Source organism: Gorilla gorilla, chromosome 10, assembly GCF_029281585.2.
Source record: "Gorilla gorilla gorilla isolate KB3781 chromosome 10, NHGRI_mGorGor1-v2.1_pri, whole genome shotgun sequence".
NCBI classification, from domain to species: Eukaryota; Metazoa; Chordata; class Mammalia; order Primates; family Hominidae; genus Gorilla; species Gorilla gorilla.
This window is the reverse complement of record NC_073234.2, coordinates 87,588,948-87,606,494: the sequence shown is the minus strand read 5'-3', so window position 1 is coordinate 87,606,494 and position 17,547 is coordinate 87,588,948. Positions and strand designations below refer to the sequence as shown.

Sequence of the window (17,547 nt, the reverse complement as noted above, 5' to 3'; positions counted from 1 at the left end):
CTGTTAAATAAAAGAGCATCTAAGAATTTTTATTCCACAAAGCCTCAAAGTAGACAAAAGTTCATCTTAAAGAGATCTGTGGGTATCATTTTGTCTAATGGAGTGGATATAACTTGATACATAAAAAGCCAGCATTTTTTAACATAAGTGTACCTGCTTGGGCTGAATGTAACAGAGCCAATACAAAAGAAAAATAGGTCTTTGTAGCCCCAACATTTTACTGGTAGGAAGCAAGCTGAGGTTATTCAATTCAATTGCAAACACAAGCTACAGTCATCCCTTGGTATCTATGGGGACTGGTTCCAGGACCTCCCATGGATACCAAAATCTATAGATGCTCAAGTCCCTTATATAAATGGTATAGTATTTGCATAGAACCCATGCATGTCTTCCTGTATACTTTAAATCACCTCTAGATTGCATATAATACCCAATACAGTGTAAATGCTATGTAAATAGTTGCTATATTGTATTGTTGGGAAGAAGAACCAGAAAAATAAACTCTAGCTCCTGTTCAATACAGACACAATTTTCTTCAGTGGTTTTAATCCACAGCTGGTTGAGTCCATGGATGTAGAACTCACGGATATGTGCTGGCTGTACTTTTACGCAATTATGACTATTTGGTTGCAAACACAAACTACTTTTTAATTGGAAAAGAAAGGATGCCTCAGAAGGCAAAACAAAGAGCCCAAAGGGTGGGGCCAAATGCCAAAGTGAACAGTTCACAGGGAGCGGCCATTCATCCATAATTAAGGAACTGGTAACATGTGCCCAGTTCAGAATTGCCGCAGGCTAGTGACTACTGTATCTTCCCATTTCCTTCATTCTTGAATGGAAATGGCTTTTGTCATAACCATATTCCAGTCTTATTATTGTCTGTTGAAGGGAGAAAAGTGAGGTAAGGTAGCTTGTATCTTTCGTTAACAGGTCTTCAGAGTGAGAGAAACTATGCCCAAGAAACCAAACCAAGTGATCTCTTCTATGCCTGAACCTAAATTAGATGGTGAGGCCTGGACCTCAAGTCTGAGCCTGATGTTGTAATGGGATGAGACCCACTGACAAGTATACATTGTTTGTAGGATGAATATAAATAGTCTGCAGGCAGAGAGCCGACTGTGTTAACTTTAAAACAGGCCTACAAATTCTTTTACACTCCTCCTGTCAAGAGCTGGGGTCTAATGCCCTCTTTTGCTGAAAGAACACTATCCTTAGTGCTCACTTATAACCAATAGAATGTCTTAGAAGTGATACTCTGTGACTTCTGAAGGTAAATTTAAAAATTCCACATAACGCCCACCTAGTTCTTTCAGGACACTCACCTTTGGAGCTCTAAACTACCATGTAAGAAGGCCAACCATCCTAAGGCCATCATGCTTTGAACAAGCCAGGCCACATGAAGAAGCCACATGTGGATATATGGCTGACAGCCTCAGCTCACATCCCAGAAGACTGATGACACAACCACCAGACAAAGATGGCTTCAAATGATTCTGGCCCCTAGCTGTCAAGTCACACCCCAAACATCCTGCTTTCCCATCTGAGGCCCCAGACATCATTGAGCACAGAGAAGTTGCCACCACTGTACCCTTCCAAATTCCTAGCCTACAGAAACTTTGAACATAATAAAATGGCTGTTTTATGCCACTAAGTTCTGGAGTAGTTTGCTATGGCATGAAAGAAACCAGAACAACATTGTAAAGGAAAAATTCATACTATCAGTTTTCAAACAAGAAAATCAGAATAAAAAGAGGTTAAGTAATTAACAAAGGTTGCAGAGAAGCAAAGCAAAGAAATAATTCTGAAACAGACTATCTGATTCTAAAATCAGTGTTTATAATCATCATGCTACACTATATTCCATAGAGATATACCTACCTCTGTGTCTTTTCCTGTTAACATCTCCCTGGCAAAGAATTATATGCACATAGTATCTGCTTCTCTAAGACCAAACCATCATTCAGGGCCATACTGAATCCTATCTCCTCCATGAAGCACATCCCTAGACTTCAAACCTTAACAATTTCTCCCTCTTCCAACTAGTCTTGAACTTATTTTCTACAAGTTTCAATCAAAGCAATTCGTGAATACGTAAATACTAGTGTTCCTAAACCACAATTATTGAATTCATTGTTTTTCCTATGCACAGTCCTAGGCTACCCTCTGGATTTTCAACTCCAAATGTCTATATGATTGATCAAAACAGGAAACAAATATCAGTGAAATGGACTAGATGCAAAAGAATAAAAGTGGTCTGGATTAAGTGAAACTGGGAAGCAAATGCCTCATGTAAGTGAGTCACCACCACCCAGCTCTAGCACAGTGATTTTCTTAATAGCATATATCACTCCCTGACATATTATATATTTTTCTTTATTGCCTCTCTCACCTCATTAGAATATAAGCTCCCTGGGAGCAGGAACCTTTTCTGCTTTGTTTGCTGCTATATCACAAGAGCCTAGAACAATACCTGCCATTCAGTCAATAAATACTTGTTGAAGGAATGAATGAACAAATGTTACCAAATAGGAGTGTAACCTTAGTGTTAGAAGAGCTTTCCATTTTTCAAGAGAAGCCAGAAATAAATAAGTTTATGTGCAATCTTCTACTTTCTAAATGTTGACAACTAATATAAAAAATGTTAAGCCATTTTGGGGATGGGTAAACAAAATATGGCTGCAGCCTTGGATTCAGTCTGAATGCTTGAATTTTTGCAATCTCTGTACCAGAAGGATTTTAGATTTTTTTTTAATCTTTCTAATTACTTAGAATAGTGCCTTGCAAAGTGTAGGTAGCTTGATCAGCAAATAATAACAGTGATGATGATGTCTCAAATATTCACACTTAGGGCCCTACTACCATTCAGCTGTGTATTATTTACATGCTACTGAAGTTCCTCTTTCGTATCTCAAAGAAAATTGCTTCAGCTTCTGATCTGAAATGACCACCTGGACTTCATGTGATCATCCCACATCCAAGATTCTAAAGCTAAACTTCCACTCCTTCCAGCTGTTAAGTGTTGAGAAATGTCATTCTCATATGCTCCGAATAATAAAGGGGAAAGGCAGTGAAAAGAAAACAGATTGGATTTCAAAACAGTGACAGAAAAAAGGAGTCAAGTTTTAACCTATATTTCCACAGTTGATAAATAAGAGCTCCCAACGGCAATTTTCTTTTCTTTTCTTTTTTATAGATTTTAGTATTTTAGGTTATGCAATCTAAAATTTTATTTCAATTGACCTTTCAGTGTTCTCTGGTAGCATGTTTTATCATTTCTACATAAAAATTATTAAGCAGGAATTTTTAAATATTTACTAATACTTAGAGATTCTTAACTCTAACAAAAAGTCACATCTAAGTAACTATTAGAGAGTGTCTGGCTTTAAAACATGGGTCACTTAGCAACAAGCATAATTGTTTAGGGCTGAAAACACTTTTAAGATACTTTAAAGAAAACATACTAGAAAAAAGAATTTCCATTGTACCCTATGCTAGCTGACCCACAGCAAGTCAATCATCAACTTTTGAAGACGTAAAATGAAATGAGATGTCTTCGTGTTCCGTGTCTGTGTATGGTCCAATGAGTACAGCCTTGAAATGCCCATAGAAGACATCAACGAACATCAGAGAAATTCAACATATCAAATGATTACAAATCCAAAAGAGTAAAATGTCTACTGGCCTTCTAAGAAGTGTGCATTTAAAACATGATTTTAATGATTAGATAGATGAATTCATTACAAGCAGTTTTTCAGTAATGGCATTGATTTTGTATGCTGGCAGATTTTATTTTTTAAACAGGTCCCACAATGACTTAAATTAAAAGTAACAGTGAGGAAAATTTCTTTAGCCAAAACTATTTTTCAAAATTTAGGTTATTTTAGAGCTATCAACTTCCTACAAATTAAAAATATAGATTTCTATTCACCTATTTTGCTGTGTTCAAGCAACACTGAATACAAAGGTTACTGGATGAGAAGAATCACAATCTGAATTTTCTTACAGACACACAAGTGAAATGGTGAAACACAGTTCCTAAGGCACAGGGGGAAAAGCCCAAAATTTAGGATCAATCCAACCAAATTTGATTTACAGCTCTACCATTTGCTTACGTTTAGCCCCTGGACAAGTTACTTAACCTCCTTAAACTGTACTCAATTTACTTTACTCATTTGAGAAAAAAAAAAAAAAAGTGGAATCATAATACCTTGTCTTAATGTTAATATGAAAATTAAAATAAATGCATATATATCATGTAAGCCATTGAAATTAGGAAAAAATTGTTAATTCAACATGGGATAATCTACCCTAATGCAATGTAATTGCATGTAAAAACTGCCTAGAATACCATGGTGTCACAAATGATAGCCATCAAAGAGAATCCAATAGATTTTTATTATAAATTTAATGTAGACAATGCTCCCTCTATCTCATCCTTCCTAAGAAAATAAAATGAAATGAAAATAAGTTTCAGGACATTATTTACAATAGAAAATCACTTACATGAAATTTTAAAATAGGGTATGTATTGTAAGTGTGTGTGTGTGTGTGTGTGTGTGTGTGTGTGTCTATACATAGATATGAAATAATCGTAGGATAATATGCATGGAAGTAGCAAACACCAAATTCAGGACAGTGTTGATCTCTAAGGGAAAGACCAAGGCAGTGAGATCAAGGGATGGTTACACAGAGAGCTTCAACTCCATCCTATGTTTTACTTTCTCAGCAATAACATTAGAATGAAGATGGTAAAATGTTTAGTTCTATTGATCTGGCTAGTAGGTGTATGGAGTTTACTATATTACTCACCACATGTTCTGTACATTTCAAATATGTTACAATAAAAAGAAGTAGTTTTCCCAGTCATACAAACAGGCAATTTTCCAAAACAGACAACAGCAGCTGTTCCAGAGATGTACAATAGTGCAGGTAGAGATGAGGAAGAACAAGGATGATGGGGGAGGGAGGTGGAGGTGGTTAAGGGAATAAGAGTGCTGGGTATAGAAGACAGGTTTCTCTCTGACACTTTGAAACCAGTAAAATATGTAAACCCCCCCCATAAGAATTAAAGAAAGAATTCCACTATATAAGGTGTAAAAAGGTTAGAAATGACTCACTGTTAATCCAGAAATCAGGTTACTTTACAGAGTGTACGTTATCCAAAAACATCATTAAGCTGAAAATACTTACTACAACCCCACTCTTGGTGGTAGTTTCTCTGTATGTGAAGTTGCAAATTGCCCAGGCTAAATAATATGTGGACATGAGAGGGGTCTGTGAAAAGTGATCCGTAACCCATCCATCTTCCTCAAACACAGAAGTTTCCACTGGCATATTAGATAAAGATAAATAGGTTGCTTGATGCTTGATGCTGATTTTGAAAGTAGCCTTGTAGATTGGCTCATCAAAACAAGGAAATGCCTTTCTGGCATGTGTAGGCGAAAACTGAGTAACACCAAGGAATCTGGAAAAAAGAAAATGACATTCTCAATTACATTTATGTTGTGAGTTAAGTTATGGCCACATTACATGCTTCTGTTGATGAAATAATATATTATTCCCAATTGCAATTTTTTTTCTGAACCAAACTTAAGTGCATGAATAGCATGAAAGCATAATCCATATGTAATATACTTCCCCAACCATAAAAGTTTTTCAAGGAGGTTTCTGTCTCAATTAAAATAAATTCGTTAAACCCAGAGAAGTGCTCATTAGATGAAACATTACACAGTACAGAAAAACAGCTCACTGCCATCACACTGGCCAGAACGGAAAGTGATGATTCTCCTTTTCAGTGTGCTTCACTTTCTTCTCTGAAGCTGCACAACATGTAAAGACAACGAAACCAAAATCCAAAAATTATTCTCAGATATATGTAGAACATAGACCATCACTTGGGAAATATCTGTGCCCTAAAATTTCAATGAGACACAGCCTGGTTTTGTTCAGAAAAAGGATTTTGAGACCTGATAAATTCTGGTCTGAATTCTGGCTCCACAACTTTCTTAGCTATGCCACCTTGGGCAATTATTAAACTTTCCTAAGATGTAGTTGGTCATTGCTGAAAAAGTAAATAATCAAGTCTAACTCAAAAAGTATTGCACAGCTTAGAGGAAAAGAAAGGATGTAAAGCACCTATGACTGTGACTAGCATGGAGCAGTTGCTAATTCACATCTTCAACCTTTCTTGGAGCACAGGAATAAATATTTATACAGATCAAGCCGTATCTTATTAAAATTCCAACTGAAAGCACCTTCTATATTCTTTCATGGTTTATGGTTACAAATGAAGACAAAGATTAAATATTTTAAGAAGGACTCTTCAGCCCGGCATGGTGGCTCACACTTGTAATCCCAGCACTTTGGGAGGCCGAGGTAGGCGGATCATGAGGTTAAGAGATCGGGACCATCCTGGCCAACATGGTGAAACCCCATCTCTACTGAAAGTACAAAAATTAGCTGGGCATGGTAGCGCACGCCTGTAGTCCCAGTTATTCGGAAGGCTGAGGCAGGAGAATCACTTGAACTCGGGAGGCAGAGGTTGCAGTGAGCCAAGATCGCGCCACTGCACTCCAGCCTGGCGACAGAGCGAGACCCTGTCTCAAAAAAAAAAAAAAAAAGAAAGAAAAAAAGGACACTCAGACACTCTTCTAAATAAGAAAAACATTCATGACAAAAGTTAATTAAACTTTTTAAATAATACTAGTTACAAAACAATATAAGGCAAGTCAGTATTAGACTGTTAATAGAATACTATTGAGTTCTGAAGCGATTTCTTTAAAAGGCTTGCTCCTCCACAAGTAGTTCTGCCACCACTCCTCTCTCCATCATCTGTGATATACATGGTTAATCTAACATGGTAACTTTCCCACCAAACCCGAACTTGGCCTCAAAATTATTCTCAGCACAGCACTTCAGGCAACTACTACCAATCAATACAGGTTCACATGCGTATTGAATCTTATTGGCTATCCCTTAGCTCAAAGCATAAGGTATAAATTTTACACTATTTTTAAATTATGAAGCTTACATTGATCATTGAGGGCCTCATTTTTTAAAGGTTAGTTTTAGAATAGAGAAAAATAAAACATTTTAAAAATTAATAGTTACTTATTTTCATAGACAAGGTTTTCGAGAGTTATCTTGGAAACAGCAACAGGCTGCTACACACCACGCTTGGTTAAGTAACTTAACTATCTGACCCTGTTTTTTCATTAGTAAAAGGAAAATATGTTTTCCAGGCTTTCCTTACAAAAGTCAAAATGATAAAATGAGATAATATATGGAAAATAGATTTTAACTGTAAATCTTCATATGAATATGAGGTTAAAGCTAGAAGCAATATTAGAAACAAATTGTCCTACTCCCATAAATTTCTAAGTTGAAAAAGTGCATCCAGTAGGATTAAGTGATTTGTCTGAAGTTACACAGACAACTTGCACAAAGCTGGGTCTAGAACTCACATTTTCTGAATTACATTTCAAAACAGTAAAATTAATTTTTAGCCATAATTTATAAACGTCTTAATTCAGCTGTAAGTAACAAAGATTCTTCTTTCTCAATTTGCCAGTATCATGGTAATATTTTTCCTACTATTTTTTGCTGATTAGTAATACATTTTCTGCTTAATGAAATGTCAGTACCTTTTAGTTAAAATGCACCCATTTACAATTTTGTCTTCATATGCTTTTATCTTACATAATGCTCGTGAATCTTATCTTTCAGCTTATTAATTAAAATGTCCACTGAGCTTAATATTTCTCACTGAGGCTATTTAAAAGATGCCCATGGGATTTTATTTATGAGTCAAAGTTACTCCCTTTTAACTTCGAAATATCTGAGAACTCCAATTCAATCACTGAACGAATATTGTCTGCTATGTGTGAGCTTTATGCTATACAGGTTGAGTGTCTCTTATGCAAAATGCTTTGGACCAAAAGCTTTTCAGAATTTGGATTTTTTTAGATTTTGGAATATTTGCATTATATACTACCAGCTGAGCATCCCTAACCCAAAAATCCTAATAAAAAACGTTCCAATAAGCATTTCCTTTGAGCATCATGTTAGTACTCAAAAAGTTTTGGGTTTTGTAACATTTTAGATTTTGAATTTTTGGAGTGGGGATACTCACCCTGTATTAGGTACTCAGTATAACTTTTTTTTTAAGATATAACCAATTTCATATTTAAGGCCTTTGCAGTCTAATTGAAAAATATATATTTTTCCATGAAATATATATATGTATAATATTTCCTCATGGAAAATTAAAGGACACCTAATAATACTAGGGGAAGAGTTCTACAACAGTTCAACAGAGAGGTTGTAATTAGAATGAATTAGCCTTTAAGTAAAAATCAAAGATATCTCTGATATTAAGTAATTAGTGGGTAAGAATTTATTATGTGTAAAAGATGTAAATACCTCTGGGCTAAGGATAATTTGATTAAACAAATATTTATGCAGAGAAAAAACATAGTGCAATCTCTTTTTGCCTTACCAAGTAAGTAAGTATGTTAGGGAAGGTAGCAACTTAAATCACTGATCCTCAGGGTTGAAAAGAACCATAAAGATCACCTAGTGACTTCTTCTGCAATTAATATTCTTAATGAATTCATACACACAGTATATATCTATGCACAGAGGGCCACCATATATTCTGATAATGTCTAAATGAGGAAATACCAATTTCACAGTCTGGCACCTGAAGATGATTGCAATTGAATTTCAATTCAGTATTTAGAAAATCAAAAGAAGTCCCTTGGTAAAGAAGAGCAGTTGGACTAGATTACATTTAAGGTCTTTTCCAAGCTTGAGATCCTATAACTGAACAAAAATCAGACGTAAAATATTCCCCAAATGTGATTGGTTTTTTAAAGATGTTAAATTACACTACCACTAAATAGCTTTTTACTACAAGTTCTATAAAGCATTTGCTCCTTTTAATCATTTATTTTTGAGTGTTCAATACTGGGGAGAAAAAGATAAATATATATGCTTCCTTCCTGCAAAGAGTTTCTATGCTAATAAAATAAACATATACCTAGACAGATATTATACAAAAAGCCATGACAAAAAGGGGAAAATGTAAGAAGAAATTACATTCTCCTAAACCAGAGTTTCTCAATGTTGGCACTACAGACATTTTAAGCTGGATAATTATTTGTTGTGGGGACTGTCTTGTGCCTTGAAGGATCTTTAGCAGTATCCCTGGCCTCTACCACTAGATGCCAGTATCATCTCTCCCCAGTTGAGATGAGCAAAAATGTCGCTGGACATTGCAGATGTCCACTGTAGGAAGAAATTGTCCCAGTTGAAAACCATTAGCTTAAAGAACTCAAAGAAGTATTTATGAAGAAGAAAGCATAATAATTGGTCTGAAAACCTGGATGGAAGTTTAAAGGTCATAGTTGGATGGAGAAATGAGTGAGTTGACTACAGGTAGCACAGAAATAAGCCTTCAATAAAGTTTTCACTCACATATTAAGTTTGTGCCCTGTCTGCTGTCTTGCAGATTCTGGTTACATCAGATCTCAGTATTTCAAGTCCATCTGTAACATCTTTTTCAACCTTGATACTCTTTTTTCTAACAGAGAGAGCCAGTTTCAGGTCAGTGCCCTTAACAGGCAACAGTGCCTGCAGAATTTCAAAAATATAATGTTGTCTTCACTGCATATATTTTATGGTTGCCTTCAATTAGTGGAAGTGAGACTTCTCTTCTGCTTACTGTCATTAAAAACATCAAAGAGTCCCATAGCAACGGTGATTTTGAGAAAAAAATAACAAGTTTGGAGGGAATTTGTGGTGAGTTTGAGGTGGTAAGCAGAATACCACGTATAAGAAATATAAAAAATTAATTAAAAATAGAAATATTTCAATTACAGTGTGGACATGGAAAAAATATATGTAAATATAGCAAAAAGTAAAACAAAACAGCAAAAGGCAGAAGGTAATGGGGACAAGTATTTCGTTGTCTGTTATTCTCCTGCTTTCTTAAACAAAATCATTTTTATCTTTTAATGAATCTGTCTATTACCATAAAAAATTCCACTTTCAAAAGTGACATTCTGGGAGTGTGATTCGTAGAATGTCATTTTAGCATAACTGGAAAAATGTGAATAACATACATGTATTTTAATTCTCTTCTATCTAAAATAAATTACTTTATTTTCTTAACGACTTGTCTATTTGACATTTTGGTTGAGCTAAGAAGGAAGGCTTAAAGCTCCATGTTGCCTCTGAAGGATACAGAGAATTGATTTCTTCTTATTTCTGCGGAAGTTCACTAGGCAAGCTACTTGTATCAAGTCATTATGATAACATTCAGCAGAAGTAATGCATTAATGTTGGTTGATATTGCCAACAAATTACAGTATGTGATACAAAACAATTTCTGCTCCATTATTTTTCAGTTTGCCTTTTCATAAAGGTAAGACATGCAGAGGAAACAAACATTTGCATAACACTGTTAGTATTCAGATTGATTCATGGCATTTCACTGTGGAATCCGCCAAAACCAAGAGAACCTCACAAACAGCATGGATGACTTGAAAGGTTTTCTTTTTGGCCACATCTCTGCATAACACAGTGGAAAATGATTTTGAACCTACTTCTATAGCAACTGCAATTTCTCTAATATTGCAGTAGTTTAAGATTGGTAATAAAAACTCCCAAGACCTAAAGAAAAGTTTCAATGGAACATCTAGTTATTATTCAACTGATTGCAGTAAGAGGACTGTTACAAGGTCATGGAAGTTACACGTGTCCCATTTAAAATTGTTAATCCAAAATGCAAATTGTTACTCGATGACTAAATTCTTTAAGGCAAAATGGGTCGTTGTTTAGACTGTGTGTTTTTATGCACTTCAATGAGTCATTAAACCTCTGCTATTTCAGAAGAGAAGTACTCCTGCTGAATATTCAATACTATAAGCAAGTGTGTAGTCTATTTTTTTTTAAATAACCATTGGAGTAAACTAAAAACATAAGGCAATAATGCCAGCAATATGTATGTAGGAAGTGGTGCATATGTGAATAATCGTGTTATAAAAACAGAGCATAATATTCATAATTGTTTCACCATTTATGTACTAAATATGCTTACCAAAAATAAGTACTGCGTACTTGATCATCATTGTTGAAGGGTATTATGAATGCATTAAAATGACTTTCCCAGGTCATAATATTAGGTTTTCATAAAAATAAATAAAATTCGTGTCTGAGATTCATGTTTTTTTATTGGAAAGAGGCAAAATATTATTATAAAGTACTGCTGTTGTCAAAACCACATAAAGTCTTAGGAACAATATCTAATGATTGAGACGCCTTTCCCTTGGTACTTAAGGCTTTTCTTCTTGCTGTACTGGTACCCTTCTGACTCTTTCAGTCTCTGGTTCCTGCTATCTGGTTCCTGCTATTCTCACTGCTAATAGACAGCAGTGCTGTAATCAGAGACTTGTGTGTTTCTCTTGTTTCCCTCAGTCTTTCTGCTCCCTCAACCCTCTCCATCTCCCAGTATTTGATCCAAGCTGGGAGATTCTCTGGCTGAAATACCACAACCTTTCTTTTCCTTCTTTTTTTTCTGGTGACCAGGCTCCTCTTCTTCCTTCCCACCTTCTTTTCCCATTCCCTGTCTTTTGAACTCTGCTTAGGTGGTAAAAACAAACAGCAGCCAAAGGGATGTCCACGGTGACCATTTCCCCACTGTTTTGCCAGCAAGGGGAAACCCCAAAGCAAGAACGTTGGTCCTACACAAACTGGTACTAGCCCAAGTAGCAGATCTCCAGCCATGGAATAATAAAATTATATTTAATAACCACAGATGTGCTTACCAATTATCAGACACTGTTCTAAGTGCTTTATTACTGATGTAATCATCACAACAACCCTGTACAATAGAATATCATTATCTCCACTTTCCAGATGAGGACACTAGACACACAGCAATTAGGAAATCTGGCCAATGTCTTAAAGCTAATAAGTGGCAGAGTCAGGATATGAGGCCAAGCAGTCTGGTTCCACAGTCCCTGCATAGGAGGAAGAGAATGAACACACTAAACACACACATGCACACTTTTCCATCCAGCGACACAACAAAAGTGGACTATTTTTTAAAAGATATAAGATTTTTAAAAATAATGTATTTTTAAAAGATGTAAAAAGTAACCAACAACCATAGTTTTTGAACTACTTTCTTTGTCTATCCTCTGATTTTTCTTTTTTTAGTTGTGTAGTCATGAGGAAAGATGTGAATGATTAAAACAAAACTTCATCCTGCAGCACACACATAGGTGTGCACTGGGAGGAATTAATTCACCCTGTCCCTGTACAACTGGGGCCACAGTTCTATAAATGTCAGGTCCACCCAGGCATTCAGAAGCTTGGAGGCAAAGAAGGCAGGAAGGGTGAGCCTGGCTTCTTCACCCTTATTCAGCTCCATGCAACACTGCCAATCTTATTCTACCCTCACACTGCCACCACCACCATACAGCTGTGCCTGTTTGTGCATCATTTTAGGTTGTCCAGGAAACTGGAAAAAGCAGGAAGTATTTTTCACATTTGAATTTTCCAAAATTCTGCCTAGTAAAATTCTATCTGTGGGAGAAAGTATGCAGTCTCCTGTAGTAGAAAGTAGGATGGCATGAACTTTGAAAAACCCTGGTGGAAGCTGGCCAGTAATGTAAATCTGGAAGGCAGTAAAGAACATGCAAAGAATTGAGAAATGATGATGATGATGATGGTGATGATGAAGATTATGATTGCTAGGGGTTGGGAGGATGAGCACGGGGGTGAAGGAAGGATGCCCTCCTTAAAGACTGTAAAGCATTTATGCCTTAAAGGTAAATTATTTCTTCCTCACTGTTTTTGTATCACTCCTTGAAGTCATACTTACAGAGGTAAGTCCCATTTTTGTAAATCATATTGACCAAATGTCACCACCCTCAAGCACACCTAAAACATGACCTGCATTGTTTGCTCAAGCCCATCCACATACACAGTGGTAACAATCAGTTTAAATAAACTAACATGTTGTGCAAACCAAACAAATACTGGGAAAGCCAGTATCAGGTCCATCTTTATTTGAAAGGGATCCAAAGCAGATAGGCTCAGTTTGGAGTTGCACTGAATAAATAAAAACAAAGGCAACTGCACAGTAAACAAAAGCAAAAAATAGACAAACGGGATTGCATCAAACTAAAATGTTTCTGCACAGCAAAGGAAATAAACAATAGAGTAAAAAGACAACCTACAGAATGGGAGAAAATATTTGCAATCTGTACATCTGATAAGTGATTAATGACCAAAACATATAATGAAATCAAGCAACTAAATAGCAAGAAAAAAAAAATCTGATTTTTTAAAGTGGGCAAAAGACCTGAATGAAAATTTCTCAAAATAAGACATACAAATGGCCGACCGGTATATGAAAAACGTTCAACATCACTTATCATCAGGGAAATGCAACCGCAGTGAGATGTCAAGTCACACCTGTAAGAATGGCTATTATCAAATAGACAAAAGATAACAACTGTTAGCAAGGATGTGGAGCAAAAAGAACCCTTGTACACTGGGTTGGTGAAAATGAGTACACTATAAATTAGTACAGCCATTATGGAAAACAGTATGGAGGTTCATCAAAAAATTAAAAATAGAACTACCACATGATCTGGCAATCCCACTACTGGGGGATTATATACCCAAAGAAAAAGAAATCATCATGTTGGGGAGATATCTGCAACATGTTTATTGCAGCATTATTCACAGTAGCGGAGATACAGAACCAACCTAAGAGTTCATCAATGAATGGATGGATAAAGAAAATGTATACATACACTAATGAAATACTATTCAGCCATAAACAGAAGGAAATCCTGTCATTTGAGACAACATGGATGAACTGGAAGACTTCATGTAAATGAATAAGCCAGGCACAAAAAGACAAATATTACATGATCTCAGTAATATGTGGAATCTAAAAAAGTTGACCTCATTGAATTAGAGGGTAGAATAATGTTTACCAGATACTAAGAGGTTAGGGGAAGAATGGAGTTGAGGAGTTACTGGTCAAAGGATATATAATTACTTAGATAAAAGGAATAAGTTCAAGGGATTTATTGTAAAGCAAGGTGACTATAATTAATGACAATATATTATATTCTTGAAAACTGCTGACAGTAGATGTTAAATATTCTCACCACAAAAATAGCTATATGAGATGATGCATTTGTTAATTAACTACATTTGTTCCAACTGTATGCATACTTCAAAACATTAGGTTATACAAGATAAATATATACAATTTTATCTCAATTAATTTGAAAAACTGTATATTTAATTATTATCCAGGGTGATCAAAGCGAATGGCACTACAGGAAACGCAGCAAGACAAACACCAATTTCATGAATTTTCTCCGAGTGAGTCATTATTACATGGTCAGAGCTTTTTTTTTTAGTAAACATTGTCTAGATATGGTTTACTGGTGGCATTTTGAATTGTGTTCAAAATCCAGCACTGAACTCAGTTTTGCCATATGGTTATGTGAGCCTGACACAAAAACAATGAGCTAAGTCCATTAAGGAATCACAGAAAAAAGTTTTTACAGAAACAAATGGTTCTCAAAGATTTTTTCAGTTCACAGTCCTCTATAGAGGGACAAAAAGCGATATACTCCTACTTGCTCATACTAAGCTATCTTCTTACCAAAGTGAATGGGAGAAATGAAGTTGCTTTCGATCTAAAAATAATGTAGTGAATTTCTTGTTTGTATTAAATACCATGAGTATTAATTCATTCTGAGTAAATTACAAGGCATCAGATCACACAAATACCACAGTAGAGCAAATGCCTACCCAGAGATAAAATCCTCCATTCTCTCCCCAAGATTTGTGCAAAAGCATGGACCCAGTTCTCTTTGAGAACTACCACTATTATTTTCCCATTTTACTTGGAGACTATAGTTTCTCTCTAAACAATCCTTTATAGAAAAGGACCTCATATTTTTAATGTCATCTCACTTTGGCATGTTATAGACCCTATTAAAGTTTGTCAAAGAAAAACAGTCTCCCTTTTGAAAGTAACAAAATGTTCTTTATCTTGGCTATATTTCCCTTTCAATTCAACCATCTGGATCTAAATTAAGGTACCCTACTTTGAACACGGGTGCGCTCACCATCTGGCTACCCAAAAGCGGCAATTATTTCAGGTAAACGGACATTTTACCTAATTCTAAGCAAGCATACTCTCTTGTCAGAGACTACAGCATAAATACACACCCATTTTTATCTGCCTGCTGCACACCTAGTTGATGAAAAAGTGAGTATGTATTCTGCCTAATTTACTTCTTGGTGTGTAGACATGTGGATTTTAGGAGAATTTATTTTCAATGTTCAACAACTGTAGTAACCAAGAGTAGAGAATTTGTCTCAACTTGGGAAACCTTGGGCTTCAAGAGGGAGCTCGTCTTCTAACCTTTGTACATTACAGTATGGAAATCAGGAAAAGCAAGTCTTCCCAGTTGTACAAAGCCAGGCTACTTACAACACCCAGAGGTGGGTAAAACCTTCCAGGGGTCCAAGGTATATAGCACACAGTGGAATCTAATTTCCCTGTCGTCACCAAAATTCTTTTGCTCAGGTCTCTGAGAAGCAAGTTGAAGAATCAGACTGAGAGGATTTTAATGAGTTAGTGTTTCCACATAGGCTAAGAGAAGTGGACTGCACTGTAGTATTGCTCTTTTAAGCATTTCAAGTTGCTCAATATGACTTCCTTTATCAGATTACATATTTGTTTTTATTACAGACATTACCCTATAATTAAATTGGCAAAATTATATCTAACTAAAGACCAAAATGTTTAATCATTAATCAAATGAAAATTCAGTGCTTGCATCTGCGTCCTATTTGAAAGTGGGTTTTAAAATGCCAATTTACATTGCATTTTGTGGACAAAATAAAAGTCCAACCCTAGCTGAGATGCTGATATGGGTCTGTTTAAAAATGCTCCATGCTCCAAGTGGCTATAGTAACAAAAAATGTTTAATAAATAGAAAGTTTGCATAACTATGAAATGGTTTATTAGATTTCTTTTGTCTTATCAACTCCAGTAGAAACATCCAAGAAATTATAAGATTTACTCTAGTAATAATAATAAGGAAGGAAAAAAAATGAGGAACAAGGACTTTCTCTAAGATGCTGTTTGGAAATAAAACAATCCTGGGATTTTCAGAACACTGAGTTCTGCATTTCTATTGGGATGAAGAGTTTAACTATATGTTAACTAGGTTGAACTTCCAACCAAGTTGTTTACTTCTTTGGGGAAAACTGCAAGAGAGTTTGAGTACAAATACGCACTAGGGGTACAAGAAATCAGTTACGGTTCAAGCAGAAACATCTGGTCTTTTCAAGAGTCCTGTTAATTTGAAAGCATTGACCAAAACAAGCTCAGTTCTGCCAAACATATTTTGGCATGGCTCAAAAAACAGGATTTTTCAAAAGCATTTATTTCACCGCAGCAAGATGTATCAGTAATGATATGCAACTCCCAGTACTGACATTTTGACCTAACAAGCTTGTTCCTAAACATAGTATGCAAATTTGTTTTCTATGCCTTTCCCCCATATTTGACATAATTCTGGGTTTAAAAAATATTTTTAATCTGTATTCTTTAGAACATGTTGGAGGAAGTGGTAGAAGGGGGTTTAAAATATCCATATCTAATGTCAGGAGTAAGAAAGTGAATAATTTATACATTCACTTATAGGAGGTTTTAACTATCATACAACTACTAAAGCATTGGGCATTTTATTTATAGGAGGTTACTTCATAGAACTCTATAAATAATAAAACTTTTGCTTACTTTCACAACACATTGCAATTTCCCCAGCCTCTTACACAATAACTTCTTCTGAGAGTTTCCAAACACCATAAGCTCTGTCTGGTCCAGGGATTAGAGAACCAAAGTTCAAGTCCTAACTCTCCACTGACAAGCCTGCTCACCTCCAGGGCCCTGGGCTTCTCTGAGCCCATTTTCTGCTGTTGTGAGAATCACCTGAGAAAAGGAGAGGCTCTGCCTCATTACTGATCTGTAACCTGCCTCCTCTTCTAAAGTTGTTGGTTTAATTTTTAAGCTCACTTTGGTTGTTCATCTGCCCTCAGTCATTTAATTAATCTAAGTTATCTTAGCAATGAGGGAATTAGAGCAAAGAACAAGAATCACTTATTCATTCAACAATATACCTGAGAGCTTACTGCCACAAGACAGTCATGAGAGCTAGCATTTATGGTGGATACTCTATATGCCAGGCACAGGGGTAAGTACTTTGTAATGCATTCACTCATAGACGTCTACACCAATCCTACAAGCAGAATATTATTATTGGTATCCCCAAGTTAGAATTAAAAGTCTAGGCTCAAGAGCCAGACTCCCTGGGTCTAAATCCGTGCTTTGTCTGCTCACTCTTGGTGATCCTGATCAAGCTATGTGACACACCTGTGCCTCCATCTCCCCACCTGTAAAATAGGGAATGCTGATAATAGCGTCTACCTCATAGG

At 35.8% G+C, this 17,547-nt stretch overlaps 1 protein-coding gene across 1 annotated transcript in view; it reads right to left on the bottom strand.

Annotated features, from left to right (window-relative positions):
- The window catches only part of TRHDE (thyrotropin releasing hormone degrading enzyme), a 397,296-nt gene that overhangs the window by 377,329 nt on the left and 2,420 nt on the right, over nt 1-17,547 (bottom strand). Inside the window, exon 2 of the mRNA XM_019039267.4 lies at nt 5,191-5,464. Coding sequence (XP_018894812.3) covers nt 5,191-5,464 — 274 coding nt within the window. The remainder of the gene's footprint in view (nt 1-5,190; nt 5,465-17,547) is intronic.